At 39.0% G+C, this 12,257-nt stretch overlaps 2 protein-coding genes across 5 annotated transcripts in view; both read right to left on the reverse strand.

Annotated features, from left to right (window-relative positions):
• Positions 1-12,257, reverse strand: part of LOC124064477 — a 956,368-nt gene that overhangs the window by 775,989 nt on the left and 168,122 nt on the right. The window lies entirely within an intron of this gene.
• On the reverse strand, positions 1,059-11,864 carry LOC124057093 (AFG3-like protein 1). 4 transcript variants are annotated; one of them, XM_046385223.1, is made up of 17 exons: positions 11,659-11,864; positions 10,086-10,170; positions 9,888-9,947; positions 9,667-9,791; positions 9,024-9,173; positions 8,843-8,917; positions 8,035-8,159; positions 7,668-7,938; positions 7,336-7,473; positions 7,002-7,155; positions 6,799-6,906; positions 5,331-5,456; positions 5,076-5,186; positions 4,644-4,759; positions 4,288-4,488; positions 3,976-4,170; positions 1,059-3,444 (listed from the first exon to the last, which is right to left on the reverse strand). In XM_046385223.1, the coding sequence occupies exons 1-17, from the start codon at positions 11,776-11,778 to the stop codon at positions 3,217-3,219; spliced, it is 2,388 nt and encodes a 795-aa protein (XP_046241179.1). In that variant the 5' UTR covers positions 11,779-11,864; the 3' UTR covers positions 1,059-3,216. The 4 variants fall into 4 exon arrangements, with proteins under 4 accessions (XP_046241179.1, XP_046241188.1, XP_046241169.1 ...); XM_046385232.1 differs by having other exon boundaries at positions 9,667-9,758; positions 10,086-10,173; XM_046385213.1 differs by having other exon boundaries at positions 10,086-10,173.

Consider the following 12,257-nt stretch of genomic DNA (forward strand, 5'->3'; position numbering starts at 1 on the left):
TAAAATAGTTTTTTTTTTTAATTTGTTTGGATAAAAGTTTTCTGATTCTCATTTTTTTTTTAAAAAACTATGGCTGCCAAAATAGTTGCTGCTAATGTAATTAGAGTTCATTCTTCAAAATTGGTAGTCAAATTACATTAACAAGTACAGAATGATGGAGAATACTTGAAACTGTTTGAAATGAAGAGAGCATTGCACCATAGTCAAGTGGACTTCAATAAGCTTTGCATGAATGCCAAAAAATACAACAAAGTGCCAACAATTTTGTAATCACCTTTTAAAAGATGAATTTAACTTAAGCTGCAATAATTCATCTTTCTAGACAAAGGTTATAGCTGATTACTTGATTTATTTATCTCACATTTGGCTTGTCTATACCAGGAGTGCCAATATTTCTGAATGCTGTGACGCAATGGATCAAAAGTGACACTGGGATGATAGAAGAATAAATAAATCTTGAACAAAGTATGTTTTACTGTCTCATTTACTAACTTGACGTGAAAAAAGCAACCTCATTCTGTACTGTGCGGTGAACACACATTTGTATACAAGTGTATACTGGGAATTTCCCCACTGTGGGACTAATAAAGGTTTATCTTACCTTCCTTACAAAAAAACTGATTGAGGTCTGAAACATGTGGCCAAGTGAGGTGGTACATCTATCACGTAAGTATCAATGAAAACAAAGGCTAAAAATAAAACTGCTCTGCAGAAGAGTAAGCAGTTCAATCTCTGAGAAGCTTATGAAATCTTTCAATATTTCAGAAGGCTTGATTGCACAAGGGTTCTGCATACTTTTTCAAATCCCATTTTACATTTGTTTGAGTTTCATTTGCATAGAACTTATCACATTTTAGATAATGTGTATTAGATATCAGTGTATTACAACAATTGCTCGGCTCTCAGGCAAAGTACTTTTTATATTTCAACTTCTCAATCCCTGCAAAATCTGAAAGGTTTTGGGTAGTATTAGAGAATTTGCTGTTTGACAGGGTGCACATTTTATAAAAGAGAAACTGGGCTGATAAAACCCAATTTAAATATTGTAAACAGAATGGTGGGGTATAAAAATCGTTTAATATTGGTGTGAGCCCTGACAGCCTCACATTTTAGATGTTTTATTCATCTTGACATCTCAGTGTAAAAGTAATAACAGTCACTGACTTGTAAAAAATAAATATGCATCAAGCGAAGCTACAACAGTGCATTGTCAAGCAGGCACAACACATACAATATATTTGAATGTAATCAGCTTCTCATCACTTGTTAATGTTTTTTGAAATCTGCATTTGTGTCATGCGGGTTGTGGTCCCTTACCCTAACCATCTATTGGAAAACCTGATTTAAATCCTCAGAAGGGCCCACACTGCTCATACTGTCATTACTTCAAGTTTTTATATTAGGCCTATTCACTCAGGAGTGGTTCTCAAGTACATGAAATGAGAACGCTACATGAATAGCTATCTAGCTTAGCTTGCTTGAGATACAATACAGGAAAACAGTCAAACATAAGCTTCCTGAACAACAGCTATTTGTTGCCATGTTAATAAATGTAGATGGAGCTGAAGAAGGCCACCTATTCCGTCCATCCTTGTAGAAGTCAGTTACTCTTCACTTTGAACCCTTACTTATCAACATGAAGTACAGTAAAGCACAGAAAGCATCGACGTGGAAATCATCTCTTATGATCAGCAACAAATGAGGACATAACAATGAATTAGCAGACTGCAGTGTGAGTACTGTGACCAATGACTTGCTCAGAGGCTAATGGCTAAGAGGTATTTAAGAATACAGAGACTGTGAGGTAGTGTGTGTGAGTTTAAAATCTGCTTTAGAAAACTTACATTGTGTGGCATTCGTTGTGGTGTTTGCTATTCTTGATTCTTATGCAGCTCGGTTGCTCTCAGTTCTAAAGTACATCAATGCTAACATGTAGCACTATGGGAGGAACAGAAAACAATCTACAGTACATGTGATCCAATAACATTTGTAACATTAGCCATATGTGCACGACGAAAATGAAAAAAACACTGAGTTTTAACAGCCCTCACTGACATATAAATGAGAACCAGGCTAAAGAACACTGAATTCTTCTGGAGGAGTACGAGATTAATGTATTTAAGTTGAGACAGAGTGTCCCTGAAACGAAAGTCTTGATTGTAAAACAGTGAAGAATATTTTAAAAAGTTAAAAGCACAGTCAACATACCTCAGGAATCTCAAAGGAATTACAAAGGATTCAACCATTATCTATTCACCCCCACAGTGTCAAAAATTTTCTTAGCCCACAAAACATTTGTGGAGCTCAATAGAAAAACAGGGTGGCACCATTCTCCTGAACAAATGCAGAAGCTGAGGATGCACAAGCTCAAACGCATGTCCATACACTGCTGACATGTGATGCGAGCTTCCAAGTAGCAGGTAAACACTGAAGTACACATAAATAGTGAGTTCTCATTGACCTTGTGTACTGCTGCTTGTCCCCAGCTTCTTCAGTTTAGGAAAATGCTGTTATGCCCTGAAACTTCACTTGACTTTCCATTGGCGGAGGGTTGACTAGGTAATGGCTGAATTTTATTTTTGGATGAAGTGTTTCTTTAAATATCTGAGAAACAAGAAACATGAACTCCCACTAACGGAAAACAAATTTGAAATATTTAGCCACCAGTATAATAAAGTGGTAGCTGAGACTGGAAGCATTGTTATTATGGAAATCTCTACTACAGGCTAAAGAATCAACATATTTAAGGAAAAATTGAGTGACGTTAAATCAGTGAAATGAGCCTTGCAATAAAATCTAATTCATTTGATACTATCACATGATACCAGATACATAACTGATGTACCTGCAATATGGAGTCAACCAGTTCTCAATTTTAAAAATAACATTTCATTTGATTTCTGTTTTTTGTAACATAACTTTTGTGACTGTGACTACAGATTATTATGTAGGACTCATTCAGAACCTGCAAAGAAGAGGCAACTCAAGTGAAATGTAAGCCGCAAACTGCCCTCTTCATGGAAAATAAAAAACACTGCATAATCCAGACCTTTAAGACCTGCTCAACACATCACCATCCCTTCCTTTACGGCTGTCTGTGAGATTTTTTTTTTTTATAAAGCCCTGACAGGCCGCAGTTGGGACCACATGGTGTTGCACTAGAGAAATATTCACCTGAGTTCAGTGGGAAGTTTGCCTTGATACTGTATCTAACACTTACAGGTAAAGGGCTGATTTGTTTTGCCTATTGCACTGACGTTTCTCATCTCCTTTGCTCTTGTTCCAGTCCTGTAACCCTTGGGGTAGAGAGGTATCCTCCTCAGATTCCCCCAATCCTTCGACAGACTCCTCGTATGATGACCTCTCCTGAAAGGGACGAGTTCCTAGCAGCTCCACCATGTCTGCCTTGTCTAGAATTTCCTTTTCTAGTAGACGTTTTGCCACCTGCAACACATGGCCAATAACTGGAAGTCAGCAAGCATTTTAAGGACAATAATAACTCCATCTTTAATAAATATGCATGCAGACAGCATGTAAGAATTGGCCACCTGTCATATTCATACTCCAAATACACAAGGTGCAACATATCACCAGAGTAACTGCTAACTACTACTGACTGTAGATGTTGTTCGCTACTTGGTATAGTAAGCTCAGTTAGCTGTGCAGCTAGCAGCCGTATAGCTGACGCTGCCTGGACTGGGAATTCAGAGCACTAAGGGAGTGTTGGCATTGACAATGCTAGCACAGGAGCTATCCACTAAGAGGAGGAGGTTTTCAGGCCCAAGTTGGGGAGGGCACTGGGGAGTGGGGAGTGATGCCAGAGTGTGGACCAGAATCAGAGCCAGGAGGCAAAGGAACTGGGATTGGCAGCCAGCCAGTGATCATCTGGTTTGGAATATGAGACTCTTCATCTTGAGTTTTCAACTACCTTTCTGTGTTTTTAATCATTCTTTCGACAATGATAACTGTTCTCACCTTCTCCACCATTTCTTTCTTTTCAGTGACAAGCTGAAGTGTTCGCTGGAAGGCAGCGTCTATAAGCAAGCGTACTTCCTGGTCTATAAGCTGTGCTGTTGGTTCACTGAAGGGTTTCTCAGTTACTACGTCACCCTGCTGAGGGAAGTCAAAAGACACCAGACCCACCGCTTTGTTCATTCCAAACTGTACAACCTAAAATATGAAGAGAAATGAGAACTGTAAGTCAAATGGCAAAGTACTGCTTCACTTTAGATCAACTCATTCATAAACTTTTAAGCGACTACTAATTGTGCAAAATGTGATGATTACCTGTGCATAGGCAGACTGCGTGACTTTCCTGAGGTCATCCTGCGCTCCTGTGGTGATTCGCCGAAAGAAGACCTGCTCAGCCACTCGACCGCCCAGCATCATACACATCCTGTCAAACAGCTGCTCCTGTGTGAACAGGTACTGCTCCTTGGGCAGATACTGCGCATATCCCAAGCCTTTCCCTCTGGGAACAATGGACACCTGAGAGAGAACATTATGATGAATCCACTTTACCAGTACAATCATTTGGTGAGATCATAATGTGGTTGTAAAAGGTAAAAATAAATAGAAGTCATGCAGGGCTTAAGAAAAATTTAGACAGTCAGACAGGTAGGGGCAGAAAACGGTCTGACTACCTTAAGTAAGGGGTCTGCATGCTCTAGGAACCAGCCCACCACAGCATGTCCCGCTTCATGATACGCCACAGTCATCTTCTCTGCAAGCTGCAGTACCTGAGTCTTCTTCTCCAGACCTGAGAGTAAAGAAGATGTCTAAATAAACATTGTGTGTATTTTGAACAAGCAACAGATTATCAGGGTTGATGTGCCTTTCAAGCACACAGTAGATGTAGTCAAGGAGATGGTGCATCAGCATCAGTATGCTGATCTGAAGATATATTACGATATAATATAAATATATAACACATCTAAACTTCATGTTACAGAAATGAGTCTGTAATTGCACTGCTTTTATTATAAACTAACTTATTAAAGGTGTAAAAGCAATATTCAACAGTCATTCTATGAGTACCGTCATGATGTCAGGCATGAATGTGGTGATTAACTTACCTCCAATAACTCTGTCGACTGCCTGCTCAAAGTGCTTAGTACTGATATGTTGGTTCAGGTGGCGTGCAGCTATTAGAGCAGCTTCGTTACACACATTAGCAATATCCGCCCCTGAGACACAACAATCAAGTTAGACTTTGCAGTAACGAAGGAAAACACAGCAGCAAATACAGAATACAAACTGTATGTAACTTTTTAACAACAGTTGATCTCTGCAAACACATACAAACATGAACACATGTCTTTTGTGCGTACCAGTAAAACCTGGAGTTAGTGCAGCTAGCTTCCTAGCCAAGGCCTCCACTTCTATACTGGAGTCCAACTTCAGGGGTCTTAAATGTACTTTAAAGATAGAAGCCCTGCCTTTAATATCTGGGGGGCCTGTAGAAAAAAGAAAACAAACATTTCATGGAATTATGTTTTCTTTTAAAGCAAAAATGATCAGCGCTGAGCAAAATAAGATTAAAATAACCTATTGCTGCAGTGGCAACATCATCTCATGATGTTACTGATCTCCTGTTAGCAACCAATATAATATAATGAGAGATAATAAAACCAACCTTGTCTCAACCTTATGGGGACATCACACTTACAAATCTTACAGAGGTTCAGTCGACAGCTGTATTACAGGCGTGATGTCAAACAGTTCAAGATAATACATGGTTAACAGCCAACACTTAGTTAAAGACATTATGGTTGTTTATGCACTGTGGATACATTGAGTCAAACCACTGCACTGATGAAGGAAAAGCTGCAGAAAGACAAATTCTAAATGTTGGTGCCATAATTGAAGCAGCATTAGCGTTTGTAAGGAGTGAAGTGAACCCATTAAATCTGAATCTTCAAGCAATTATTAAACTCGTGGCCTAAACGGATGACCTGAACATAACACGTTATTCATGCAGGTTAACTCACACAGTTGTTCACAAACCAGGGGCATAATGACACAGCACCTTAAAAACCAACATTAATTAGTATTGAAACTATTTTTTAAGCAACTTTATCTGACCAATACTGTTTTCAACAACAACAACAACAACAGAAAGACTAAAGGAAAAGAAACAGAAAATCAACAACACAGAGAATAGCTGTGTGTGTCCCATCCCTCACATAGGCCTCTAGTTATCTAATCCTTCTTTTATAAAAAGCCAGCACTGTCATTTTGACCCAGTTTTCTTTGTCAGACAGAAAACTGCCCTGCCCACCATTGTCCATCACTGCTGGCGTTAAGCAAATTAGATCTTAGCAGGCAGAAAAAGATCAATCATTTTAACCACAAAGATGAAAGCACACAATAAGCAACACATGCTTTTAATGACATAACAAGCGAACAGGCACACACAAACAGAACAGAGGCAAATCTAATAGGCTTGAAGCTAATTTCTATAGAAACCAAACAGATAGTACAAGATATAAGCTTGGCACCTCATCTGAGAAAAACTCACACAGTTAAATCTCTGTCTGCAAACATGGCTATCATCTGATGATAAAGGAAAACTTAAAATGTATCTTCCCAAATACTAGAAATTTACTAAGAAAAGAAGATTTATTGGAATGCTGAAAACAAACTAGACAATTATGACCATAACAAATGATGATGGGCAGAAAGGAGTGTGCATGAAGACAAAATGTCATGAATTGAAATCTGATCTAAGGCATCCAGGTGAGAGGAGGAAATTATAAACCTAAAAGAGGCAGACCTCAGGCCAGTGAGACAGCTTACCTATGTATATATGGCGATCAAAGCGTCCAGGCCTCATCAAAGCCGGATCCAGGATATCGGGTCGATTGGTGCCAGCTAAAACCACTACGTTAGTGCTACTGTTAAACCCTGAGATGACAAAGAGCAGACAAAGATCTTGTGAAATACTGCAGCAGCAGAGGGAGAAAGGCTATAACACTGAGAGACATTACATAAACGCATACCATCCATTTCCACAAGCAACTGGTTGAGGGTGTTTTCCTGCTCACTCTGGCTGCCAAAGTTCTCTCTGCCTCTCTTCCTGCCCACTGCGTCAATCTCATCAATAAAAAGGATGCAGGGGGCATTTTTCCGAGCTGTGGCAAACATACCCCTTATCTACCATAGGACAGTGCAAAAAGAGACCTAATTTAGCAGGTAGACAGTCCTATATAGTTGCATAGATATAGACTGTCAACATAACAATCAAAAGAATTATCGTGTTTGCACATGAACATGAACTGCATGTGACACATTATTCAGCTGCCAGACTCAAGAGGCATACAGGGCAGGACTGACCCTCGCTGGGCCCACGCCGACAAACATTTCTTGGAACTCTGAGCCATTGACAGTAATGAAGGGGACGCTGGCCTCTCCTGCAGTGGCCTTAGCAAGCAACGTCTTGCCAGTTCCAGGTGGACCCGCTAACACCGCACCCTGAAAACAAAGATGTTAGAAAATAATTAATACCAATGACTCAGTGAATACTTCACCAGGTAAAGAAATGTCTCACTTAAAACTTAATTCTTAGCCCATATTCTTCCTTGGAGGAAAAAAAAATCCACTGAAATTGAAACTGTCACCCCACTGATCCTATGCTACACTCTTTTATGATATACAATGTGGGAGACCTTTGGGATCTTGGCTCCTAGGTCCTGGTACTGCTGTGGGTTCTTCAAGAAATTGACAAATTCCAAAATCTCCAGTTTGGCCTCCTCACAGCCCGCAACATCCTTGAATCGTACGTTAATGTTGTGTTTAATTAACTTGGCTTTCGATTCACTGATTCTAAAGGGGTTTCCTTGTCCACCACCACCACCTCCTGCCAATGGTCCCTTTCGCATGGCCAAAATCAAAAACCCAGTCAGCAGTAAGGTTGGGAGAATGCTGAGAAGGAATTTCCTGTAGGGAAAGAGAAAGTAGAGCATCGACATGAGCAAATCCAATATGCGTAAGTCACCTCAATATGAAAGTTCCAGGTGTTTATGAGATTCTCACCCATCACTTTCACTGCTGTACAATACAGGTATTTTCTGTGTGGCTTCCAGACCCATTTGTTGCTGGGCCATCTCCAGGTTATGCTCAAATGAGTCCACACTGCCAATGTTGAACCACAAATAACTCTGAAATACAGACAGACAGCAGAAAACGTGCATTATACAGTGTATACACTTATTTTCTTTCAAATTCAAAGCAAGACTATGCAACTTTCAAGAGAAGAAATGATATGGATGAAATACAAATAAAACAAATAAAAATACAATAAATTGCAGTATTGCTCATTTCAGTGCATTCACTAATTTTGCTGCTACAGCCTGACTTGGTCATGGGAGGACCAGCAGCTTAAGAGGGCAAATATTAGCAAACTCTAGAAAATGAAAGCTCGTTTTTGGCCCTGGAAATTGTAGTTTGACCACATTCTTAACTCCAAAGCCACTCTCTAATATAGGATTTGGATTTTGTTCAGTTGCTGAATGTGAAGGAGGGAAGTTAAGCTTATTTTGTCAAATCTGTGACTCTTCTCTGTTTGTGTTACTGTTAAATTACATTTAACCATAATTCTGTAATTGCTATGTGTGGTCTCCATTCAGCAAAGGTTATATATGCTCACTTTAATCTACACTAGAAGCTTATATATGTGTGCGTCTGAGTATTGTGCATATTAGTGCCCAACAAATGCAGGCCAAGGGGTTTTTGGGAATATCATGACATCACAGTAAACTAAAACATAGGACTGACATACAGAGTGGTCTACAGCAGCCACTATGAAGAGCAAGAGGACATAACAACATTTCATGTAACTTACAACTTCTGATGAGTTCACTCCGTGGGCAGGAATTACTTTAACATATTGTTTATTGATAACCTCCAGATGATCAACCTGAGTAGAAAACACAGTAACTAATTTGTTCACAGGGTTGCAAAACAAAAATAAATGACACCCACATTCAAAAGACACCCGGATTAAAACATGCTCTGCCTCTTACCAAGCCACTGTTCAAGTAGTGATGCACAAAATCCTTCCACGAAATCTGGACCCCCGTCTCTCGGAAGTGAAAGTACAAAAAAGCTGAGGTCATGCCTGCTGCACCAATTGCAAAGTTCTGAAGTGTTTTTTCATCCCAGGGAAAATCATCCTGTTTGATAAAAGAAATGTAAGAGAGAGGAGACTTGCTGATTACAGGAAATGCAGCGAGCCACGCTTCTCCTGTGGCTGCTGTTTTCTGCATCCTCTTTTATTCTTTTTTTTTTAAAAAAAAACAAAAAAACATAAACATAAACAGATGGATAAAATGGATAAAAATCCATTTAATTTCACTTTTTAAGAAACTAGACCAAGATATGTAGTAAGTGACACATTTCACTGATGAAAAAGACTCAAAAACTGTGTTGTTGTATATGTTGTGTTGTTATTAACCTGAATAATCATTTATGTTACAAAATGGTGACAAATTATGATGAATGCACCTTCAGCTTGGACTGATGTGTATAACAAGTAAAAACACGCTTAGATTTCACTTTTAAAGATCTCAGCTCTCACCATTGTAGTAAATATAGTGTATAATTAGGATTTCTTTGTAGTGTATTTTAATGAAATGCAATGACAACCTGAACTAAACCTATTCAAACCTGAAAGCGCGTCCACCAGTGTGACTCATCCTTTTTTCCTCCTTTGCGTCTTTCATCCCTATCACCATCATCATTCGGATCCCGCCCTTCCCCTACAACAGATTGTTGATCTTTGGTATTTTTATCTGAAGATCAGCAGAAAATCAGTTAAACGTTGCCAAAACACTGAGAACTTAATGTGCAAGGCTGCTTGTGATGATGATGTCTGCAACCTTCCTCACCTTCAGCCGTTTTGTTAACACCAATGCTTTCTTTACGCTTTGGGAAAAACTTTTCAAAACCTAAACCAGTTCAAAGGCAAACACACAGAACAAGAGAATTTAGTGGAAATGGCTCCCACCAACCCCAAAAAGATTCAGTTTGTTGTGTGCGCATATTATCTACATTACATAATGTAACAGCTTTAGGAGGGACATTACCTCTTGGTGGTTTGTTTGAGCTAAGTAACCGAGTCAGCAGGAAACTGTGTTTATATAATCCTCCACATCTCTGGATCAGTGACATCTTCTGAAATAATAATACTGTATGATGAATATCTTAGCAGTGAAAGATGGGAAGGCAAGTTACAGCAGCATGGTGTATGGAATGGATGTTGTTACACTAATGCAAAATAAAGGAGACATGAATATCTACAGTCCCATGGTATCAGCCTTGCTAGCTTTCATGTTAATATGATCTGCCAAGACTATGTTTTCTTTTTCCTGAACAAAAAACAAACAACATTATTTACAGGATTAGTCAAATCTCATCATGACCTGTACATACTGAACCGTGTCCAACTTAACCTAATTTCATTAAGTCATTACAACACGGGTGCAGATAACACAGTTATACTTGACAATTTATGGAAATGCTATAAAGCTCACGGTATTTACTTACATATCTGTTAGACACAGATTTAAATTATTCTTAAAGGTTATAAACAGTGAAACATGTTTCTTTCACCCAACTGTAACTGGATCCTATTACTGATATTAAGAACAATACAATCCCACATGGCATTAATACATGACGGTAAATAAAAACAATATTTCTGGTCTTTTTGCTTTAAGACTTTTTTAAATCTTAACTATTTATAAAAACACAAAGCAAATCAAAATTAAATCAGACTTGAGAAAACTTTAAGTCAAAGAAGCATAAGCATATGCTGGCACTAAAACATGTATTGCTGCAGTTTTCTACTTCAGTCTCTGCCCATATAACACCAACATAAGACAATGGTCCAAGCAGCAGACATAACTCAGGCTGCCATTGTTTCAAGACTCTATTTACCATGCAAAAGTCACCAGAGGGAGAGAGAAAAAAGAGGAAAAAAACCTACAAGAACTGCACATTTTATGAAAAGTATTAGAAAAAAGGGAAGACTCAATGTATTACTTTTGTCTCACTAGAGCAGGGTTAGAACAACACTGTAACTGAAATACATGCTCATTCACAAAACATGCTCAGTGTTAGTTCCTGGTGCGATTTTTCTGCTTCAGTAAAAACAAAACTCTACAGAGGCAAGTCAGCAAGGTGTAATATACCTCATCCCAGCCAGCGAAACCCTGTCATTAGAAGGCATTTTTAAAAAATTAAATGTAATAATATGAAATGAAAGAATAAATGTGAATTAACACCACCATTAACAGAGACACGCCCCCTCCAAACAAAACATTATGAAACTGAGGAAACCGACTCATAAACTAAACATTATCAAAACAGACATCTCCAGAGAGTACAAACAGCAGAGAAATGATACACAAACAGTGCTGCAGTTTGTTTGTTTAGAAGTTTTGGGGGGTCTGCTGGCTGCAGTGAAGAACACTGTGTTCTTTCCCACGACAGACCTCAAATAGCTACGGTCACACAGGGCTCCAACTCCTGCAGCGCGATATTACATGTGCTCGCAGATGAAATAAAAGTGAAAGTTTGAATTGGTGTATTTTCAGAGCGCACTAGCGAGCTTGCATAATGAGAACAAAAACAACAAAAAAAACAATGTCACCGTACCGACGACAGTGTCCCGCTGTCGCGAAAAGAAGCTGAAATAGCTGAAAAATCTCGGCTCCACGTCCGAACCGTCCGGACTCGGTTGCGAAGTGGGCCGACACTCGCAGAGAGTAGCCCCATCGCGTCCGCTGCTTGCTCTCGGCTTGTCTGGACTGAACTCCCGAGCCATAGACAAGTACCGTGCAACCGGTGGCATCAACCACCCATCTTCTCGCGAGATTTAGGTTACAAAAGCGCAGTGTAACCGTGAGTTTAACTACATGCTTGAATGCAGGCAATCGTATTATATAATTAGCAGATTTGAATTTAGTTGTTCTTTAGATACGACATACTGTACCTATGTCGTATTAAAAAACTGAAATAGACATTTTCAACCATTTTCTGACATGTTATAGACCAGTGATTAACGAATAAAGTAGCCTCAATAATCTATAGATTAATCAACAGGTTAATTGAAAATAATCCATACTTGAAGTCCAAGAAATTCTTTTTACTCCCCACGTTTATGACAGCTACCTGCAGATTTTAGATTTTACATACAAGCCATCAATAAACTGTGTGTTGTTGTAAAAACTTGGCAGAGTATGAAATTTAATCAC

The sequence above is a fragment of the Scatophagus argus genome, chromosome 1 (genome assembly GCF_020382885.2).
Source record: "Scatophagus argus isolate fScaArg1 chromosome 1, fScaArg1.pri, whole genome shotgun sequence".
In the NCBI taxonomy this organism is placed as follows: Eukaryota; Metazoa; Chordata; class Actinopteri; family Scatophagidae; genus Scatophagus; species Scatophagus argus.

Bases quoted from the DNA above. Each gene is read 5' to 3' on its own strand.
- LOC124057093 (XM_046385213.1), bottom strand. From the start codon at position 11,778: ATGGGGCTACTCTCTGCGAGTGTCGGCCCACTTCGCAACCGAGTCCGG. The intron at 9,948-10,085 runs GTAATGTCCCTC...GAACTGGTTTAG, and splicing joins CTCAAACAAACCACCAAGAG to GTTTTGAAAAGTTTTTCCCA. The intron at 5,187-5,330 runs GTACGCACAAAA...GTTGTGTCTCAG, and splicing joins ACTAACTCCAGGTTTTACTG to GGGCGGATATTGCTAATGTG.